Below are 22,618 nucleotides of genomic sequence, written 5' to 3'. Positions count from 1 at the left end.
GTTTTGGGGTGGGCCGCTCTTGGATTGTCGCCCGTTGGGGACAGCAGGGTGGCGCTGGGCCGCCTCACGGCTGCGCTCCGGTTCCAGCTGGCGCTGCTGCGGGACCTCTCCGACGCGATCCTGCGGGATGGGCTGGAAGGGCTCCTGGGTGGCGCCAGGACGAGCGAAACTTCCACGGAAAACCAGGCGGCCGCTCCCGTCACGGTGGGTAGCGTCACCTGCCAGGGGTGGCAGAGCTCCAGGGAATGAGGGAGACGGGAATGCGCCGCCAAAGGCGTCGGGGTCACCTCCGTCATCGAGCAGCTCACGGTGGCTCGGGAGAGGCTACGGCTGGAGCTGGGATCTTTGGGATAAAGGGATACAAAATGCGTTTTTGAGTGGGAATGAAGGAATCAGTCAAGGTTTGTTGTCCATAGAAGCCATTCCCAAAGCCACCAAAGTTGTCCTTGTGCCCTCTGGGGAGCTTTTGGAGTGGTGGGAGCACCAAAAGGGGTCATGAGGCGGGGGATCCCAGGGAGGGAGGAGGATTCCTTGGAAGGGAAGTTTTGGATGTGGCCAGCGAGGAATCGCTGCCCATTTCCCCCCATCCTGGCACAAGAAATGTCACCAAGTGGGACGGAGGGCGCTGGGAAGTTGGGAAAAGTTGGAATGAAGGCAGCAGGATCCATCTCCTCGCGGGTGTGGCTCCCGGCAGCTCAGGGCTGTCACGGCCTCACCAATCCCTCGTTTTGGTGTCGCAGGATCCGCTGGAGTCCGACACTTCCCGCCTTGTCCCGGCCGGCACCGAGGTGACAGGAGAAGGACAGAGCCCGGAGCTGGAGGCTCTGGAGCTGCCGCCGTCGGGAGGATTCCCTGAGGTGAACAAAAACAGCAGAAAAAAACAAAATTGGGGTTTTAAAGTGTGTCCAGTTCCGGGCTCTTCCGATCAGGAAGGATATGGAGCGTGTCCAGGGAAGAGAACAGAGCTGGGAAGGGGCTGGAGAAGCAGGAAAAGCTGAGGGAGCTGGGGAAGGGGCTGAGCCTGGAGAAAAGGGGGATCAGGAGGAGCTGGGAAGGGGTTCAGCCTGGAGAAAAGGGGGATCAGGAGGAGCTGGGAAGGGGCTGAGCCTGGAGAAAAGGGGGATCAGGGGGAGCTGGGAAGGGCTGAGCCTGGAGAAAAGGGGGATCAGGGGGAGCTGGGAAGGGGTTCAGCCTGGAGAAAAGGGGGATCAGGGGGAGCTGGGAAGGGGTTCAGCCTGGAGAAAAGGGGGATCAGGGGGGAGCTGGGAAGGGGCTGAGCCTGGAGAAAAGGGGGATGAGGAGGAGCTGGGAAGGGGATCAGCCTGGAGAAAAGGGGGATGAGGAGGAACCCTGTGGCTCTGCACAAGTCCCTGACAGGAGGGGACAGCCGGGGGGGTCGGGCTCTGCTCCCAGGGAACAGGGACAGGAGCAGAGGGAACGGCATCAGGCTGCGCCACGGGAGCTCAGGGTGGGCACCAGCAGGAATTTCCCCATGGAAAGGGAGCTCAGGCACTGGAACAGCCCAGGGAGGTTTGGAGTCTGATCCCTGGAGGTGTCCAAGGAACACCTGGAGGTGGCTGTCTTGGTTCGGATGTCAGGTGTCTGCAGGAGCCCCCCTCGGAATGGAAAATAAAACCCCGCTCCCTCCAAGTTATAATTCTGAAATTCAGGGGCTCTCAGGCAGAGATACGGGAATGGGAATAACAGTTCTTTACTAGGAAAATTCAAATAAAAATGTGTAAAAAATAATAAAAAATAAAATATTGAGGGAGTGAGAACAGGACGGTGGTTGGGGTGTTGGGAGCAGGGCTCTCAGGCAGAGATACGGGGATGGGAGTGACGATTTTTACTAAGAAAATTCAAATAAAAATGTGTAGAAATAATAAAAAATAAAATATTGAGGGAGTAAGAACAGGATGGTGTTTGGGGTGTTGGGAGCAGGGCTCTCAGGCAGAGATATGGGGATGGGAGTAACAGATTTTTACTAAGAAAATTCAAATAAAATGTGTAGAAATACTAAAAAATAAAATATTGAGGGAGTGAGAACAGGACGCTGTTGGGAGCAGGGCTCTCAGGCAGAGATACGGGGATGGGAGTAACAGATTTTTACTAAGAAAATTCAAATAAAAATGTGTAAAAATAATAAAAAATAAAATATTGAGGGAGTGAGAACAGGACACTGGTTGGGGTGTTGGGAGCAGGGCTCTCAGGCAGAGATACGGGGATGGGAATAATGGTTTTTAGTAGGAAAAAAATCAAATAAAAATAACAAAAACTAAAATACTGATGGCGTGAGAGCAGGACGCCGTTTGGGGTGTTGGGAGCAGCCCCAATAACTCCTCCTGCAGCGCCGGGTGTGGCTCTGTCGGAGCAATGATCCTGGAGCAGGGTGAAGTTTCCCTCTGGAGCTCCAGTGGTGCTGAGCTGGGTCGGGTTCTCCTCTGGCAATGCAGTGCACACGGGCTGTGCTGCTGTTCCCAATCCCAGCTTTTATCCAGCCGGGAATGCCGGGCTCCTCCCCTGGGGCGATGGAATTGTCTCAGCCGTGGTTTCTATCCTCTGGTGACGGAATTCCCAGCTCCGGTTACATCCCGCGCTGCCCAAGTCGGAGGCACCCAGAGCTCCGGGTAGGGGATGAGGTGGGCAGCAGGCACAGGTTGAACTCCACGGTCCCGGAATTTTTTCTATCCTGGGATTTTGTGGAATGCCTGCTGCCCTGGATCCAATCCCGTCGTCGGGATGGATTGGGATTGTCCGTGCCGGGACTGCCAGAGCTCCAGGAGCGCTTGGAGAACGCTCCCAGGGACACGGTGGGATCCTTGGGATATCCTGAGCAAGGCCAGGAGTTGGGACTGGATGATCCCTGTGGGTCACTTCCCACTCAGGACATTCCATGCGACTCCAGAGCCCTCATTCGGAGTATCCAGACAAATTCCAGCCGCCTGCATCCTGATTAACAGCTCCTATTTACGGGAATTAGGGATTTATCCATGATTTTAAGGCCTTTCTCCATGCTGGGCTTTCTGCAGGGGGAATCTCCTGGGGTTTTGTCTCCCTCTGTGGCTGGATCAGGATGACGCAATTCCTGAAAAAAAAAGTGGGACAAGATATTCCCTCTCAGCCCCAGGCTCCTCCTGCGTCCTCAGGTTTTTCCCAGATTTTTCCAAGATGGATTAGGACCTTTTAGGGGCTTGAGAGGGGAGGTTTGCACCAAGAGACACAACCCTGGAGCCAGAAAAAAGTTGGGATTTGGGATACAGCGACCCCAAAATTGTCTCTGTTGAGCTTTGGGAGCCCAACCCAAACTGGAAAAACAGGATTTGGGACTATTGGAGCATCCCTCAATCCCTCAGGGAATCTTTCCTTTTCCATGGGTGCTGATTGGACGGACACAGAGGAGCTAAAATTCCCAGAGCTTGACTGGACAGATCCCTGGAATTTTGAGGTTTGCTCCCGTTTTATTGCAATGGAAAATGAAATTAGAGAAAGGATAAGGATTTCTGCTTGGATCAGTGCCAGTGTCCACTTTTTTCCTGGTTTTTCCCCGTTTTTTTTCCAGTAATTAGTGGAATTTTGTTGGCATTTTTCCATCCCTCTCCGCAGAGCTTGGCTGTGCCCCCACCACTTCCAGGAGATCTGCAGGAAAACCATTCCCTGGATCTCCTCCAGCCCTTGGAGGAGAGTCTGGAAGGACAGCTCCAGCAGGACACCAGCCAGGTACGCTTTTCCAAGGATTTCACACCAGTGATGGGCTGGGAGGGACTGGGATGCAAATCTTAATCCTGGGGTGGTTTCTCCGTATCCCTGGAAAAACACCAGAGCTCCTGGAATGGGCAGGAGGCTGATGGGAGTGACAAAAATCCCTTGGGAAATGATTTGTTGGTTAATTCCATGGGGTTTTTTTGGCGGGAGGGAAACCGGGATAATCCCATTTTATCTGATCCCGTCTGCCCACGCCATCCTTATGTTATTCCATAATATTCCATGAAGAGTTGGTGATTCCCAAGACTTTTCAAATAGGGATAATGCAGACTCCAGACTGGGAATTTGAAATGTGGCCCCTACAAGAGGTTTCCTTTTCCTTCCCACTTTCCATGGGTATGGAAATTCCTGGATGTGGTCGTCAGGATATTCTGGGATATTCCTGCTGCGCTCTGGAGCATCTGAGTCTTTTAAAGAGGAGGATTTTAGGATCTAGGCAGGAATTTGGGGATTTTCTCTGATCCCTAAAATCCCACTTCCTTCTGCTTTCCTGCCCTCCTGGGCAGAGATTCCCCTCCCAAACCCTGCTGTAAACCCAGGATTCTCCAGTTTGGACATCGTTTTATCCCTATGGAATTCTTGGAAATACCCGGAGGCCGGACAGCAACAGCTTTAAAAAGCGGAGGGGAAAATCCCACGGATGTTTCCTTGGAATCGGCAGGGATGTTTCTAAGGACGGCAAGATGGGAGAAAGTGGGGAGATCCTGCTCCAGGAAATCCTGCTCTGGTTTTTCCAGTTCGCCGAACTCTTCCTTCTGCTCCCATCCCTTCATCCCTGCCCTGGCTCGGGAGTTGAATTCCAGGGTTAATCGTGGAGCTGGAATCACGACGGCTCGGCAGCCACGAGAGGGCTCCCGGCTCAAACTCAAAATCCTGGAATGGGAGTCGCGGCTCTGGAGACGCTGGGATGTGCCAGGGGCATCCATGGGCTCTGCTTTCCCTCCTGGATGCAGCAGTTCCCTCTCCTGGGAATGGCTGAGCTGGAAAAACACGGAGGATGGAGCCCAAATCCCTCGGGGTTTAAAATCACGGAATGGTTCAGGTGGGATCTTAAGGATCGTCCTATTCCATCCCCCTGCCACAGGCAGGAATCTTCCGCTATCCCAGGCTGCTCCAAGCCCCGGTGTCCAGCCTGGCCTTGGACATTCCAGGGATCCAGAGATTCTCTGGCAATTCCAGCCCAGGCAGGAATTCCTTCCCAAGATCCCATCCAGCGCTGCCCTCTGGCACTGGGAGCCATTCCCTGTGTCCTGTCCCTTGTCCCCAGCCCCTCTGCAGCTCTCCTGGAGCCCCTTCAGGCCCTGGAATGTTCTGGAAGCTCTCCCTGGATCCTTCCCTTCTCCAGGAGAACATTCCCAGCCCTCCCAGCCCGGCTCCAGAGCCTGAGGTTGGATCCATCTCCTCTCCGAGAAATTGATGCATCCAGGGGCTTCCCTTGGAATCTCAGGACACCATCAAGGGTCTCCCTTCCCTTCCCCTCTCTTTCCTCTCCCCATTTTCCAGAAAAATCCCTCGGGATGGATTCTGAGTGTCCCAAATCCCAGAATCCTGAAGCGGTTTGGGTGGGAAGGGAGCTCAGAGCTCGTTCCAGGGATAATTCCATGATCCCAAGCTGCTCCAATCCTTCCTTGGACATTCCAGGGATCCAGGGAATGATCCACAGCTGCTCTGGGAATCCCAGCCCAGGCAGGAATTCCTTCCCAAGATCCCATCCAGCCCTGCCCTCTGGCACTGGGAGCCATTCCCTGTGTCCTGTCCCTCCAGGCCTTGTCCCCAGCCCCTCTGCAGCTCTCCTGGAGCCCCTTAGGCCCTGGAATGTTCTGGAAGCTCTCCCTGGATCCTTCCCTTCTCCAGGTGAGCACCCCCAGCTCTCCCAACCTGGCTCGAGACCTGGGAGGATCTCCATGGATTCCTCTGGATTTGCTCCAGCAGCTCCTCCAATGATCCCCGCTTTATCAGGAGCTTTATAAACACAGGAACAACTCCCACAAATTTTTTAGGACGCTCCAAACTCCCTCAGCAGGATGGGATCTGCATCCCAAGGATGTTTTCCTCGCTTGCCTTTGGAGTAAAATCCCATTTCTCCTCTTGAGAAGGGAGCAGCAGATTCCAAAGGCAGGGAAAGAGCAGCTCCCACATCCCAGAGATGCCCAGGAGGGATGGAGCCACTTTTCCTGCCGGTTTTCCCAGAAGCAGCAGCAGGAATCACGATTTTCCACCTGTTCCAAGGTTCACGGAGCCTGGAACAGCCCAGGAGCTCCATCCCTGAGGAGCAATTCCTGGCAGGAGTTAATTGGGAGAGTGGGATGAGCTCAAATCCACGTGTCCGGAGCAGGGCTGGATCCTCATCCATGGATGAGCCACTGCTTTGGGACTATGGGACCATCCCGAAGAATTCCTGCTCCTCCATCACCTGGATTTAACCTTATTCCTTCCAGAGTTAATTTGGATAAATCCCCCTCATCTCCATACGGATGAATCCACAATTGCTTTGTTTTCCTCCCTGAAATCCTGACTTTTTTTCCTATTTTTCCCTTTCCTTTTTTTGCAGGAATACTTTTTTTTTTCCCCCCTCTCCCTTTTACTTACATTTTCCTCTTCCCTCCTTTTCTCCCTTCCCCTCTTTTCCTTCTATTTTTTTTTTTTTTTTTCCCTACCACCAACAAATCATTCCTTGAAGAAGCAGCAGCCTCCCCATTTTTCTTGGAAGCTCCTTATTCCTGGAGCAGGAGACTGCCAAAATTACGGGGGAGTTAGGGAATAAACGGAGCCTCATTACCCCAGGCAATTTCCCAGGAAATGGGATCCCAGGGAACATTCCAAACCTCAGCCGGGTCTCGGCAACCTCTGGAATCCCGGGAATCGCCTCCACGAGGATCTGTGGAGCATTTTAGGGCCGTTCCCAGGGAAATGAGCAGTGCCCGGGAAGGAGGGATGGGAAAATCCATGTGCTGCCATCTCCGGGAGATTTTTCCCTCCTTTATCCCAAAAATCTCACCCTGGATGGATTCTCCCCGTGCCAGCGTATCCTTCATCCCTCTTTTTTCCCCTTTTCCCTCATCTTCTTCCAGTAAAGAATTCCAGTTTTAATTGGCTCCAAATCGTTTGTTTTGTGGGGGGTTTTTTACCCTCATGAGCCAAAAATTTGCCGGGTTCGTTATCCATGAGGTGGGATCATCCCGCGGTTTGTTAAAATCCAGGAAAACAGGATGGTCATCCCTGAACACCTCACCGAGCTGCGCTCACCAGCATTCCCTGGAAGTTTAGGATTTGTTTTCCCTGCTTGAACCATCCAAAAATCCATGAAATTAATGGAGGTGAATCGAGATCTTTGTTCCTTAAAAGAAAAAAAAAAAAGGGAATATCCCTAAAGAACCGCACCACATCCCGATTTTTCCTTCTCCTTCTTGTGCTCCTGGAAGGACTTTTACGGCAAATAAATTCAATTTTTTTTTTGCTTTCGGGTCCAAACGCTCCCTAAATATTTGTCTCGGGAAATAACTGCTGGGAATATTCTCGACAGGAATATTCTCATTTTCCCAACAGATCATTTCCTACTGCTGCTATGGAAAAGCAGGAGCAATTTAGGAGCTGGGTCAGGAATTATTTGCTTTACTTTGCGTGCCCTAAATATCCCAAATCATCGCCGATGGGTTGATTAACACACGGCCGTTAATTGGCGTTATTTGATGGATTATTCCAATTGGATGCTCCGGGTGCAATAAACACGGAGTTGCCCGGGAACGGCTGGAGCGGGAAGGGATTTCTGGTTCCAAGCTGGAATATTTTAGGTGGGGTTTTATTCCTTTGAAAGGGCCGTGGGTTCGTGGCCTGGTGATAAACCGGGAGAAGGAATCATGGAATTGTTGAGGCTGGAGAAGATAATTTCGGTTTAGTGGTATTGATGTTATTATTTTGTAGCTGGGAATTCGTGGAATCACGGAATGGGTTGGGAGGGATCCTGGATTGCCCGTCCAGTTCCATGGGCAGGGACACATCCCACTATCCCAGGTTGTTCCAAGCCCCATCCAGCCTCACCTTGGACGCTTCCAGGGATCCAGGGGAATCCACAGTTTCTCCGTGAAACCTTTCCCGGGGCCTCCCCATTCCCTGGGTGAGGAATTTTTTCCTCCCATCCGATCCAGCTCTCTCCTCTGTTGGTTTTAAACCATTCCTTGTCCACATATCGGGTGCTGCGTTTCCCTTCCCACAGGAAAACGGGAATTCCCACAACGGCTCCGCCATCCCAAGGCGCAGATCCAGGAGATCTCCCGGCCATCAGGGACACCCCGGAAGGATCCCATTCCAGAGCCATCCCTGTGATCCAGGAGGAAGCAGTGCCCCTTCCCTGGAGGCTCCGTCACTGCCTCATCCCCCCGGTGCTCCGGGAGCTCGGAAATTCCCGTCGGGATCCACGGTGAGCAACGGAAGCGGATCCCTGTTTTCCCACCTGGGCAAAGACACGACGAACGTGGAAATTTAGGGATAAATATCCATAAGTAAAGCAGGAAACAGCTGCTGCAGGAACCGTTTCTCACGAAAAGACAGATCCTTCTCCATGGATTTATCCAGGGAAATGAGGGAACGGAATAATCTGGTTTTGGGGGGGAAAACAGAACAACTGGAATCCCCTTGGAATGTTGAAAATATTTCCCTGTGGGGGTGGCGATAAACCTGCCCATTCCTGACACACCTGGACATCCCAGGGATCTTTAACACGAGATTCCCAGGAATGGCGGGGGGGAAAGTTGATTTTTATAAAATTTAAGGGCAAAAAAATCCCATTCCCAGGAGTTAAGGATGGAAAAATTGGGGTGGTTTTTCCCATGAATGGATTTCTTTGGAAGCAGGGAGTGACCCTCACCCTGTGTTCCCAGGAGGAATGAGCTGAGCTCATCCACACCTTCTCCAGGAATTCCAGGGTTAAAATGGGACACCTGTGCCAATTGCCAAAAGCCTGGAATTCCTCAGGAATTGCTCAGAAATTCCTTGGTCCTGGCAGCTCCCAGATGTCCCATCCAGGCTGGAGCAGATGGGGAGCCTGGATCCCCAAATCCAACCAGGAACCCTCCGAAGGATCCTGGTGATCCCTGGAAAAACCCCAGCTTCCCTCTGGGATTCCCCACTTCCTTCCTCACATCCCATTCCTCAGACCTGTCTTTTCCATGGCTCAAGGAAAAGTTTTTCCAGCTGCTCTCACACTTCCCTCTCCTCTTTCTCAATCCAAGGCACATCCAGGCCCTCATCATCCAAGGAGAATTAAGGTACGGAATTCCTCCTGTCCCGCTCTCATCCTGGGGAGGAGGCAGCTGCTCCTTCCTCCCATCCCACCCTATCCCATGGATCCCATCCCATGGATCCCATCCCATGGATCCCATCCCATGGGTCCATCCCATCCCATGGATCCCATCCCATGGGTCCATCCCATCCCATGGATCCCATCCCATGGATCCATCCCATCCCATCCCATGGATCCCATCCCATGGATCCATCCCATCCCATCCCATGGATCCCATCCCATCCCCATCCCCTCCTGATCCCCTCCCATCCCATGGATCCCATCCCATTCCATGGATCTCATTCCATTCCATGGATCCCATCCCATCCTGTCCCATGGATCCCATCCCATGGATCCCATCCCATCGCATCCCATGGGTCCATCCCATCCCGTGGATCCCATCCCATGGATCCATCCCATCCCATCCCATGGGTCCATCCCATCCCATGGATCCCATCCCATGGATCCATCCCATCCCATCCCATGGATCCCATCCCATCCCATGGATCCCATGGATCCCATCCCATCCCATCCCATCCCATCCCATCCCATCCCATCCCATCCCATCCCATCCCATCCCATCCCATGGATCCCATCCCATGGATCCATCCTATCCCATGGATCCCATGGATCCCATCCCATGGATCCCATCCCATGGATCCCATCCCAGTGCCTTTTTTCCTTGCAGAAGGAGGGAAGTGTTCCAGCAGATCCCTCCTCCCGTGGCCCAAAGGTCGGTGCTTTTATCCCACTTTTTAAGGCGCATTCCCGGGATAACGTTCCGTTTTCCCAGAGCTCTCTCGTATTGGAAACTGAGGAATCACTGGAAAAAAAAAAAAAAAAAAAAAAAAAACACAACAGGAAATTCAAGATGAAATCAACAGTTTCGCCACTGGTGACGAGCGGAAATTCCAGGAATCTTCCACAGCTGATCCAAACAATGGGAATCCTCAGGCAGTTTGGGATTCCTCCCCGTCTCCTTCAAATTCCTGGAATTCTTGGAATTCTTTAACAACCAAAGTATCCTGGGATAGGGAAACCCTCGATTTGTCACTTACCCCTGGCCTTTGCTCCAGGATTTTTGGTTTTCCCTCTGCATTCCCACGGCACAGGAAAATTCCCAATCCGTTGTGGGAATGCGAGCGCTGGAAATGGGGGATTTCTCCGTGGATATTCCTCCGCCAAAAACTGGAGCAGGAATGAGGGCAGCACCCACCCGGTGCAAAGAGGGAAGGGAAAATTCCTTGGAATAATGAATTTTTGGGATTGATTTTTTTTTTTTTTTTTTTTTTTAATGGGATTGGTTGTTTTCCAGGGAGAAATGGGAGCTCCTGGAGCCCGTGGAGACAAAGGAGAAAAGGTAGGGATGGGGTTTTCCAGCCGGATCCTTTGAAACCAGAATTCCATGTGCTGAGAGGGTCTGGAAAGGGAAAGGCGGTTGGGAATCGTGGAGGGGACAATCATCTCCAATGGAAACTGGGATTGGCACATTCCCACCTTTCCCCCCCGAGCCTTCCTGGGGGTTTCGTTCCCGAATTCCAGCAGTTTTTCCACACGTCTGGCACGCCCGGGAGGAAATACAAAATTCCGAGGCCGGATTTTGTGATTTTTGAGGAATTTTCCAGCCTAAGCGATGGAATTACTGCGTTCTGTGATGCCGGAAATTCGAGGAGCGATTCCCAGCGTTCGTTTTCTGCGGGATAAGAGAACTAAAAGATGGGATGGACAAGGAAAATCCAGGCCTGGCACGAGGATAGGGATGGGAAAAAATTCCCCAAAAAGCCTCATTTGGGTGGCGGAAATTTATAGGGAGCAGCTGGCAGATCCATTGGGGCGGGACACGGAATTTCAGGAGAAAGTGAGGGGTTGGTAAAAGGCGGAATCCCATGGGGAATTTTGGATGGAATCCTGGGAGAAAAGGATTGAAGAGAAGTGTCTGGAATGGGAATTTTGCCTTGCAGGGACAGCCTGGGGATGTGGGAGATCCTGGAGAGAAGGTGAGTGCCGGAATCAGCTCCAGACTTTATTCGGGAATCTCCTCCAAGAGCAGCCTGGGTGGGGCTGGATCCAATCCCAGCCCTGGAATATCAACGGATTAAATCCAAGGAATTACAGAGCTCCGGATGAACCTTTCATCCAGCAGGATTAATGAGAGAGAACCAAAAAAATTAATATAAAACTACTTATTTATTATTAATAATTAATTGCTAGTCAGCTGTTTGATATTTATTAATTAATAACATTTAATAGCTAAATATTTATTAATAATTATTATTTTTATTGATATTTATTAATAAATAATTAGGCAAAAATATCTTTGTCAGGATTATTTAGTGCTGAAATTCCCAGGATAGGACAGGACAGCGGATGGCGCCAAAGCAATTAACCTAAATTAATTTAAATAAATTGTTTTGGCATTTGGAAAACTTTAATCCGTTGTTTTAAAGCAATTGCGTTAAAATGAACGTAAAAATTTTACATTTTTATGTAATTAAAAAAAAAAAACAGTAATTGAAATAGGGATTGATGTCACTCACCCAGACAACGACCTCTCATCCCATCACCGGATTCCCTGGAATTAGGGCGTTTTCCCAGGGTTTTTTCCCCCCACATTCCAGGCAGAGAATCCCTGGAAATCTCTTGCTCGGGGGTGGGAATTCCATGACCTCGGAATCCTCTCTTTTTCCCCCAGGGCACCAAAGGAGACCGAGGGGACGAAGGTCAAAAGGTGAGGGACAACGCTGCTGCCAGCCGGGGGGGACTTTTCCTTCTTTTCCCATTTCCAGCCTCGGGATCCCACCTCAGGATCAGCATCCAGGTCACCTCCTGAGGCGTGGCTGGGGACCGGGGGGAGATTCCAGGAGGATCACACGGATGGGACACCTTGGGAATGAGGATTGAATGCCAGGGAATGGGTCTGGCCCAGAATCCTGGGATACCATTCCCAGGAATATTCCAGGAGGATCACATGAACGGGACACCTTGGGAATGAGGATTGAATGCCAGGGAATGGGTCTGGCCCAGAATCCTGGGACACCGTTCCCAGGAATATTCCAGGAGGATCACATGAACGGGACACTTCAGGAATGAGGAATGAATGCCAGGGAATGGGTCTGGCCCAGAACCCTGGGATACCGTTCCCAGGAATATTCCAGGAGGATCACACGGACAGGACACCTCAGGAATGAGGAAAGCTAGGGGATGTGTCTCACCCAGAATACTGGGATATTGTTCCCGGGAATATTCCAGGAGGATCACACAGACAGGACAACTTGGGAATGAGGAAAGCTAGGGAATGTGTCTCACCCAGAATACTGGGATACCATTCCTGGGAATATTCCAGGAGGATCACATGAACAGGACACCTCGGGAATGAGGAATGAATGCCAGGGAATGGGTCTCACCCAGAATCCTGGGATACCGTTCCCGGGAATATTCCAGAAGGATCACACGGACAGGACACCTCAGGAATGAGGAATGCTAGGGGATGTGTCTCACCCAGAATGCTGGGATATTGTTCCTGGGAATATTCCAGGAGGATCACATGGACAGGACACCTCAGGAATGAGGAATGAATGCCAGAGAATGGGTCTGGCCCAGAATCCTGGGATACCATCCCCAGGAATATTCCATTTCCCTCTTTTCCAAAGCTGATTCCCAGCATCTTCGTCTCTCCAGCTCAGATCATCCAGAGGAGACGAGGGCTCTGTAGGAACCCTTGGAATGGGATCGGCTCTGTGGGATTTCAGCTGGAACTCCGTGGAGCATTCCTGACCTTTCCTGACTTTCCTTTCACAGGGAGAACCAGGAATTGGGTTCAGAGGTCCCGTTGGCCAGGCTGGGCCACCCGGATTTAAGGTAAGGTTGGATCTCGCTTGGATTTATTTTTTTTTTCCCCCCCTTGGGTTTTTCCTCTTTGTCATCCTGGTTTTCAACTGCTGGATGCGGAGCGTGGAGCAAAATCATCCTGGAAAGGCAGGAGAAGGATTTGGGATGGAGGGAATGCTCTGTGTCCTCCAAAGAGCCGTTTCAGAGGGAGATCCTGAGGATTAACATGGAATCATGGAAGGGTTTGGGCTGACCTCTCTGCAACCAGCAGGGACGTCCTCAGGCAGGGAGAAAACCCAATCCCAGGAATTGTGGGCTCGGCAGGAATGAGTTCCAGGGATCCCTGGGAAGTGTGGATTTACCACAGGTCGGGAGCTAAAGGCTCTGTCCTTATTTAGCCATGGAAAAGCTGTTTTGTCACCGAAACTTGGGAAGAAAGGACATCCCAAAGTTCTGTGACAACTTCTCCAGCCTCATGGATCAGGATGGGGAGTGGTGTCCCAGATTCTGTGCACTGGTCATGGGAATTCAAGGAGACATCTCAGAGTTTCTCCAGGACCTCTGGCCAATCCCACCCAATATCCCTATACCCCAACATCCCAACATCCCAACATCCCAACATCCCAATATCCCTATATCAAAATATCCCAATATCCCTATATCCCAACATCCCAATATCCCTATATCCCAACATCCCTATATCCCAACATCCCAACATCCCAATATCCCTATATCAAATTATCCCAATATCCCAACATCCCAACATCCCAATATCCCTATATCAAAATATCCCAATATCCCAACATCCCAATATCCCAATATCCCTATATCCCAATATCCCAATATCCCAATATCCCAATATCCCAATATCCCAACATCCCAATATCCCTATATCCCAACATCCCAACATCCCTATATCCCTATATCCCAATATCCCAACATCCCTATATCCCAATATCCCAACATCCCTATATCCCAATATCCCAACATCCCAATATCCCTATATCACAATATCACAACACCCCAACATCCCAATATCCCTATATCACAACATCCCAACATCCCAATATCCCAGTATCCCAATATCCTTGTGATTCCCTCACCAGGGCGAGCCAGGGGCCCCAGGACCTCCAGGAGCTCAGGGCATCCAAGGAATTCGGGGCAACGCCGGCACTCCCGGATCCCAGGGGGACAGAGGGGCTCCAGGTGTGCCCGGAATTCCGGGACAGAAGGTGAGGGGACGCCACGGATCGTGTTTGTCACCTCAGGGTGACCACAACGAGCAAACGCTCCAAGCCCCACAATTCCAGGTCTCCCTGAGCCTGGAGGTTGTCAGGGAAGTGGGAACAAATCCCGGCTGGGAAAGGAAAGGCACCAGGAATGATTGGAACCATGGGATGATCCTCAGGTTCCGGAGGGAAAGAGCGGAGCTCCCAGGAAGTTGTTCTTCCTGGGAATTCAGTGGCGTGGCTGGAGGAGGGGATGGGAAGGAGTGGCCAGAGCACGGGGATGGCAGCTGGAATTTTGGGGTCATTAGTCCCTTGGGAACAGAGGGAGGAATCCCAGAATCCCAGGATCACTGAGGTTGGGAAAGCCCTGCAAGGTCACGGAGTCCAAGCTGTGCCAAATCCTCACATCCAAGAATTCCTTGGACACCTCCAGGGATGAGGACTCCAAACCTCCCTGGGCAGCCCCTTCCAATTCCTATCAGCCCTTTCCAAGAGGAAATTCCTGCCAGTGCAGGGAACACTCGGAGCACCAGCTCCTGTTTTTGTCTGGATCAGGGAAGTCGGGGCCTTTCCCATCCGTGCGTTCTCCTCTCAGAGAGTTTTGTTTTCCAGGGGGAGCGTGGGAGGAGAGGCCGGAGTGGATTTCCTGGGCCCGTGGGACCATCGGGATCGCCAGGAAAAGAGGTGGGTTTGTAAATATTCCCTGTGCCTTTTGGGCGGGAATGGATCAGGGATCTGGGCTGGATGGGCTTTGATCCTTTGGGAATGTTGTGATGGGAGATCCCTGAGCACTTCCAAAGCAAATCCTCCCTTTTATTTTCTTCTCCTTGTCCTACAGGGAATTCCTGGGAATCCTGGACCCAAAGGCAACAAGGTCAGTGCCAACGTCCTAGGAAAGAAATCCTGGGATGGGAATGGGACAAATCCCTGCCTTTTCCTGGCTCCTCATCCCTGACCCCATCCCGTTCCTCCCTCAATCCCTTCCTCCCACGGTTGCTGGAGCGCCCTCCGGAGAGAAAATCCATGGAATTGTTTCTCCTGAGTCTTCCCGGGACTTCAACCCTGGCCAGACTCACCAGGAATTGTGTGGTGGGCTTTCCCTGCCCCGAGCGACACCTCTGGAATTCTCTGCTTTCCAGGGAGAAGTCGGCGTTGGAGCCGCTGGCCCGAGAGGTCCCCGCGGATTCCCTGGCCCTCGGGTAGGTCCATCCATAAATATTCCAGGCTTGGATTCCCGCGGCCTCCAGCCCCCTTTTGGAGGCATCGCCTCCCTCCCACCCATCCCAGAAATTCCCTGCAGGGTTTCAGGCAGCAAAATTCCCTTTTCCTCCCATCCCTGAGAAGTTCTGGTCTCCTTCCGGCAAAGACGGAGCCGGAATCGGAGGCCGTGTTTAAATTTGCCGCTCCCGTGGCTGTCCCACAAATAAATTGGGATTTTATGGCCAGATCCATTGGGAAAAACTCCCTACCTGCTTTTGGATGAGGCCCCTGAGGCAAAAAGCTTCCCGAAAATGTCAACAGCTGTGGGTGAGCCTTGCTGGAGCTTCATTATCCAAAGGAAATGATGGAATAACGCTTCTGCTCTTCCGACTCCGGCATAAATCTAAACCCCAGGATCTCAGGGTTGGGAGACCTAAATTTGGGCTCAGTTACTCGGAATTCGGGCAATTCCCGAGGTTTAAAGGCAGGGTCAGCTCAAGGAGGTCATAAAAGTCCTCCGTGGACCGTCCAGCACATCCCAATCCATAAAAACACCCGGCAGCTAATCCTGATGGAGGGATAAAGAGGTGGGACAAGTGCCCTGGAGACGGGGAATTCTTCCTGCCCCATTCCCAGCGGGATGGTTGGTGGGTTTGGAATTCCCTGTGTGCTGCATTCCTCCTTGCTATCCCTGCCCCCCCTGCATCCCCCAGGGTGACGAGGGCATCGTGGGAATGCGGGGTCCCTCTGGAATGATGGTGAGTGCTCCAAAATCCCGGAAAACCACGGATCCACGGCCGGCAAAATCCGCACGAGCCGTGAGAGGAGTAAAACGGGATTCTCCCAGCGGGAAATAGAGATTTGGGAGCCTGAATTCCAGTGGGATGAGGGAGTGGGAATCCTGTGAATCCCTTACTGTCCTTGTCCATTTGGGTGGCTCGTCCCAAGGTTTGGATGCCGTCCTGGAATATCAATCCCTCCCTGCTGTTGTCAGGTCTGCAGGAATTTCAGGAATTTCAGGAATTTCGGGACAGGAATTTGAGGCTCTTGCTCCACTGGAGGGGACTGAGTAGGGGGAGACAAATGACAGCAGGAATTTGGATAAGCTAATTCTTTATTATTATTTATTATTTACTATTTACTATTTATTAGTTATTAGTTATTCATTTATTATTTATTATTTATTATTGTTTATTATTTATTTATTAATATTTATTAATTATGTTTATTAATAGTTATTAACTAATATTTATTCTGCTGTTATTTTTTCACGGAATGAAGGGAAGAGGATTTTTTTTTTGAGGATGTGGAACAATAGGAAATGGGGGAATGACTTTAAACTGGAACAGGACAGGGAAAAATGGGATACTGGGAAGAAATTCTTCCCTGTGAGGGTGGGGAGGCCCTGGCACAGAATTCCCAGAAAAATTGCAGCTGCCCCTGGTGCCCTGGAAGTGTCCAAGGCCAGGTTGGATGAGGCTTGGAGCACCCTGGGATAGTGGGAGGTGTCCCTGCAGATGGAAATTCCCATCTTCCTGCATATTCCCGGGAATTTTGCAAACAAACCACGGCTTTTCACCTCTCCAAACGTGCTTCCCATCCCGGCTTGGCCTCCATGGGATCTGGAGATCCCCACCCAGGATCCACCTCCACCTTGGAGGAACCTCTTGCAGCGACCCAGCTTTTCCTTGGTGTTGAGGGTCCAAAAATCCCAGTGCGGATTCCCAGAAGGAGGCAATTTGGCTGAATTTATCCAGCCGCCAGGAGATCCCGGTGGTGGACAGAGGATTAAAGCGGGAGCTCCTGCGCTGGTTCTTCCAGTGGTTTTTCCAGGCTGGAGCGCATCCCTGGAAGCAGCTCCGCCTTTGGACGGAGGCTGCTCTTTCCCAGCTTTCCCCCATTCCCACTTTCCTGCCGTTACTGTGGATCCTCACGGATTTTTAATGTGTTTTTCCAGGGTCCCAAAGGCTTCCCAGGAGTGAAAGGCCAGAGAGTAAGGACTGAGCTTGTCTTCAACTCTTATCTTATCTACAACTCTTATCTTCAACCATTATCTTCAACTCTTATCTTGTCTTCAACTCTTATCTTGAACTCTTTTTTTTTTGGTAATGGTTTTTATTTAATAAAACCGGGCAGAAACACCAATTAATGTAGGGGTTCTAGTATTAATTTTCTTTTTGTGGGAGGCAGAGATTAGGAGAAAAAAAAAAAAAACATAGCAGGCTTAAGCTTAAAAATGAACAGAAATAGTTTTATTAACGTATATTAAAAGAATGAGGAGGGAAAAAAAAAAAAGGTTGAGAAAAAGAAAACTTAAACTAAAACAGAATGATACTTTAAAACACGCTTCTTTCCTCTTACAAACTATTAACTTTCTTATTGAACAACATAGAAGGACACAGCTTAGGATTTTCAGTCAGTTTCACTGTTTAGACATAATTACTCATTACTCTAGGAGAAGAGTCCTTCTAAGATCTTTTTATGAAGACGTTTGCCACAAGACAAAAGTAGTCCAGTGCTCCCAATGTCACACATCTGCTGCCGCCTGGAGTTTTCGCAGACTGTGATGTTCTATCAGCAAAGCTTTTTCAGTGTATTTATGAATACTTCTTCTAGTCTAAAATCATCTTTGTCTCAAAAGGCTGAGACCTCCTTCAACCCAGGAGCAGGGGTTTCAAAGTTCCCAAATAAATCTCAATTACATCGGTCCTTAATTTTGATTAGAATAGCATTCTACCCAAATAATACTAAGATGCTGCAAAGAACAGTCCATTTCTCCATAATTTACCTTAGAAAAGTCCGGTTAAAAACGTCCACTTCTTCAATCCTATTCCAATATTATTAGTTCTTTCACTTCTAATCTAACTGACTTAGCGCAGCGTCTGTTCTAGTATCCTTTGTTTTCTTTCTTCTTTCTCTCAGGGAAGAGTTGTGCTTTAAGAGTTTCATGTTGCTAGGAAAGGGTTACACCCACCGGGGCCTGCAAGGGCCACGTGCGAGCACCGAGGTTGCGGGGCCTGAAGAAAATGCAAGGCCGCGCTGATGGAGGGAGCTGGTAGATGTCCTTTTTTCCACCCCTCGGTCTCATCCAGGGTGGTTTCTCCTCTGCTGGCAGCAGGGGGAAGGGGCTCAGCGGGCCCAGGCCCTCCCTGCACGGGCAGCGGCCCTCAGAGGCCTGGCTAGGCCCGGGCCAGCCACCCAGAGCGGCAGCAGGCCCGACCAGGCCCGGCCCGGCCCGGCCACGATGTCACCTCATGGCTGATTCCCCAGCAAGAGACAAACACTGATCAGCAGCAGATTACTCTTAAATGTCCCCTCCAAAGTCGCATCGACATTTCCTGTTGGTCAACCTAGCTGCCAATATCCCGGCTAGCTTTTTTGATAGGCCCTTGTTCTCCTCCCCAAACCACTCCGCAGTTGGGGCAGGGGAAAAAAAAGTCTCACATTTTTCTATAACTAGAGAACAAAATTGTGCCAACCCATGATAATTTTCAACTCTTATATTTTCTTTTCTCATCTTATCTTATCTTATCTTATCTTATCTTATCTTATCTATTTTATTTTCTGCAACGCTTATCTTCAACTTTTATCTTCAGCTTTCATCTTCGACTCTTATCTTCTACCATTATCTTATCTGCAACTCTTATCTTCAACTCCCATCTCGTATATATAACTCTTACCTTATCTACAACGTTTATCTTCAACTCTTATCTTCAACTCTTATCTTATCTACAAGTCTTATCTTCAACTCCTTGTCTTCAACCATTATCTTATCTTCAACTATTGTCTTCAACTCTTATCTACGACTCTTATCTTCACCTCCCATCTTGTATATACAATTCTTATCTTATCTACAACTTTTATCTTCAACTTTTATCTACAACCCTTATCTACAACTCTTACCTTCAACTCTTATCTTCAACCATCACCTTATCTACAACTCTTATCTTCAACTCCCATGTCATATATACAACTCTTACCTTATCTACGACTTTTATCTTCGAATCTTATCTACAACTCTTATCTACAACTCTTATCTGCAACTCTTATCTTCTCCACACGGTTCCCTGGTGTTGTGGGGAGCGGCTGCCCTTTTAAACCAGTGGGAATCATCCCAGGATCTCCTGGGAATGGACTGGGGGAGCCCCTGGATCTGCCCTTCGGAATAATCCCAGGATCAATTGGGAGAGCCCCTGGATCAGGCTTTGGGAATAATCCGAGCATCGACTGGGAATGGACTGGGGGAGCCCCTGGATCAGACTTTGGGAATAATCCCAGGATCGATTGGAAATGGACTGGGGGAGCCCTTGAAAGAGCCTTTGGGAATAATCCCAGGGTCTTCTGGGAATGGACTGGGAGAGCCCCTGGATCTGCCCTTCGGAATAATCCCAGGATCAATTGGGAGAGCCCCTGGATCAGGCTTTGGGATTCATCCCAGGATCTCCTGGGAGAGCCCCTGGGTCAGCCTTTGGGAATAATCCTGCGATAGTCTGGGAGAGCCCCTGGGTCAGCCCTTGGGAATAATCCCAGGATCTCCTGGGAGAGCCCCTAGATCAGCCTTTAGGAATAATCCTGGGATAGACTGGGAGTGCCCCTGGATCAGGCTTTGGGAATAATCCCAGGATCTTCTGGGAATGGAATGGACTGGGAGAGCCCCTGGGTCAGCCTTTGGGAATAATCCCAGGATCTTCTGGGAATGGACTGGGAGTGCCCCTGGATCAGGCTTTGGGAATAATCCCAGGATCTTCTGGGAATGGACTGGGAGAGCCCCTGGGTCAGCCTTTGGGAATAATCCCAGGATCTTCTGGGAATGGACTAGGCAAGCCCCTGGATCAGGCTTTGGGAATAATCCCAGGATCTTCTGGGAATGGACTGGGAGAGCCCCTGGGTCAGCCTTTGGGAATAATCCCAGGATCTTCTGGGAATGGACTAGGCAAGCCCCTGGATCAGGCTTTGGGAATAATCCCAGCATCGACTGGAAATGGACTGGGGGAGCCCTTGAATCAGCCCTTGGGAATAATCCCAGGATCACCTGAGAGAGCCCCTGGGTCAGCCTTTGGGAATAATCCCAGGATCTTCTGGGAATGGACTGGGCGAGCCCCCGGATCAGCCTTATGTGCTCTGCACTCCAGCTCCTATTCCATACAGATTCCATTAAAAGATTTGAGGCAGAAATTTGGGAAATCCTTCATTTCTGGGATCCCACCCCTGCAGGGATGCTGAATCCCACCGGGATGGGAAATCCAGCAGTAATTCCAAGTCGCACTGAGCGTGGGGTCAGGAAAACCACCTCAGTCCTCCAGGGTTCCATTCATGGTCAGTGCCGTAAATTTGGGTTTTCCACAACTTTTCGTGGTGAGCTTCGGGTTTTCCAGAGTGTCCAGGGGATCTGACTTCCAGCTCCAGGGGAGCTTGGAGTGGGAATCAATGGTCTGAGCAACACAAGTGGGAATTAAAAAAAAAAGGAATTAAAAAAGGGAATAAAAATAAATAATTCACCTATATATATATATTTTTTTTTTTTTTTTTTCCCTTTCCCTGTTTTTAGGGTGATCCCGGACTTCTGGGTCCAAAGGGAGAACGGGTAAGGACATTCCAGATTTTTGGGAGTTTTTCTCTCACTTGTGTGGCTCCAAGAAAAGCCTGGATCCATCCTCTGCGTGTTGCACCTGTGAAGTTAAGAGGAGACAATCCCTGGATTCTCCCCCTCCTTTTTGGGGGGGTCTCCGCCAGTTTAAATCAAATTTTTTGGATCCCATCCTTGCACTGGAAGCATCTGCCGGAGCTGAGCTTGTGGGATGGATTTGACAGGATCCTACAAAGCACAAAAAAAAAAAAAAAAAAAAAAGAAAGAAAAGAAATAAAGAAAAAAAAAAAGATAAATAAAGTAATTTCGGGAACGATTTGCTGGGGCACAGAAATCCTGAATTAAGGGAAGGAAGAAAAATTCCCCCTGATTTTCGGAATGAGCAGCTGACCCTAAAAGCCAACCTTAATTTCCAGCAGCCCGAGCTGGCTCCCGGCAGGTAATGGGAAAATAACCCCTCAAGTGCTCCTGGAAAAATGCTCAGAAACCGCTGAACTCGTGCCCGGCGTTGTTTTGTTAAATCCCTTCCTGGCTGGAAAATGAGGTTCGGAAAAGCTCCGTGACGATGCCGCCTTTGAGTCACGCACTATTCCGTGATTAAGGCCCATTTGTCTCCGAGGAGGCTCCTCTGGAAAGGAACTCGCCCCGGAGACCAATCAATCCTTAATTTGCTTCGTGAGGAGCGAGCCTCGGAACCCTTCCCCGAGCCGGAGGAATTTGGGATGCGGGGTTTTTTCGCCTTCGTAAAAGATAAGGCGGAATCAGGGATAAAACGGGAGCGGAGGAGGGGGGCGGGTGGGAATTGGATTTGGGGCTTGTTCCACCCGATTTGCAGCTGAATTTTCCGTCTGGCTCTCCTTGGATCAGTGTGGGGATAACTCCATGAATCCCAGGGTTGGATTAAACTGCGGGGTTTTTACTCTCCCTCTCATTCCCAAAATTTGTTGAGCCCCATCCTGCCTCTGTTAGAGAGCTGGGGAGCAGGAATGTGTCTGAAACCAGAATTTGGGCCGGGTCCTGTGGGGAGGGTTGGACAGAGCCCCAAAAAATTGTCGGATTTTTGGGAATGTTGCCGGATGTGGAGTCGGTAAAACCCCAGCAAGGCAGAATCGCCCAGATCAGGAATATTTGCGCCGCAGGGAGCTGAGTGAAGGGAATTTTCTCCAAAGGGAACACAGCTGCCCACCGGAAGTCACCTTGTCCCTTTGGAGACAGCAACCATCCCTTCTCCAGGGCAGAGACATTCCTTGGAACAGCCTGGATTCCGCTCTCTGAGGAGCTTGGCACGGATGTGTCCACGGGGTTCCTGTGTCCCAAAACCTCCCTCCGAGGGGTGACCTCGGCTCCGACTGCATCCCTAAAAACCGGGATATACCACGGACAGCTCCGTGCCCCATCCTGCCGGCGGCCGCTTCCCGCAGCTGGGAAAAGCCGGAAATCCCGAGCCCCCGAGGGACAAAGCCACGTGGAATTCACTCATGGAATTTGTCCCAGCACAGGCAGCCTGGGATCAGGGAATGATCCTCTTGTCCATTTCCGTCCGGGAGAACCGCGCTCCAGTGAGCTCCAACGTTTTTAGGGACAGGAGCTCACTGGGAAACCTCAGGATTTGGAAGTTTCTGGATCAGGTTCATGATCCAGCTTTTAATTAAGTGTGATTAACCCTAACAATTAATGGCGTTGTTGATCACCGCGTTCCCGGTGGGATCCGTGATCCCTTTCCCTGTCTCTCCT

General features: G+C 50.4%; 1 protein-coding gene across 1 annotated transcript in view; it reads left to right on the top strand.

The window, feature by feature from the left end:
• LOC120751875 (collagen alpha-1(VII) chain-like) overlaps positions 1-22,618 on the top strand; it is a 112,184-nt gene that overhangs the window by 59,379 nt on the left and 30,187 nt on the right. Inside the window, 19 exon segments of the mRNA XM_040062365.2 lie at positions 88-204; positions 741-857; positions 3,604-3,716; positions 7,687-7,729; positions 7,732-7,773; positions 7,976-8,179; positions 8,991-9,026; positions 9,729-9,773; positions 10,356-10,400; positions 11,002-11,037; positions 11,733-11,768; positions 12,839-12,898; positions 13,975-14,100; positions 14,710-14,781; positions 14,936-14,971; positions 15,237-15,296; positions 16,011-16,055; positions 17,255-17,290; positions 20,846-20,881. Of these exon segments, the coding sequence (XP_039918299.1) occupies positions 88-204; positions 741-857; positions 3,604-3,716; positions 7,687-7,729; positions 7,732-7,773; positions 7,976-8,179; positions 8,991-9,026; positions 9,729-9,773; positions 10,356-10,400; positions 11,002-11,037; positions 11,733-11,768; positions 12,839-12,898; positions 13,975-14,100; positions 14,710-14,781; positions 14,936-14,971; positions 15,237-15,296; positions 16,011-16,055; positions 17,255-17,290; positions 20,846-20,881 (1,305 nt within the window).

Source organism: Hirundo rustica, chromosome 4 (genome assembly GCF_015227805.2).
Source record: "Hirundo rustica isolate bHirRus1 chromosome 4, bHirRus1.pri.v3, whole genome shotgun sequence".
Classification (NCBI taxonomy): Eukaryota; Metazoa; Chordata; class Aves; order Passeriformes; family Hirundinidae; genus Hirundo; species Hirundo rustica.
Note: the sequence above shows the minus strand (reverse complement) of the source record. Positions and strands in the feature narration are given on the sequence as shown.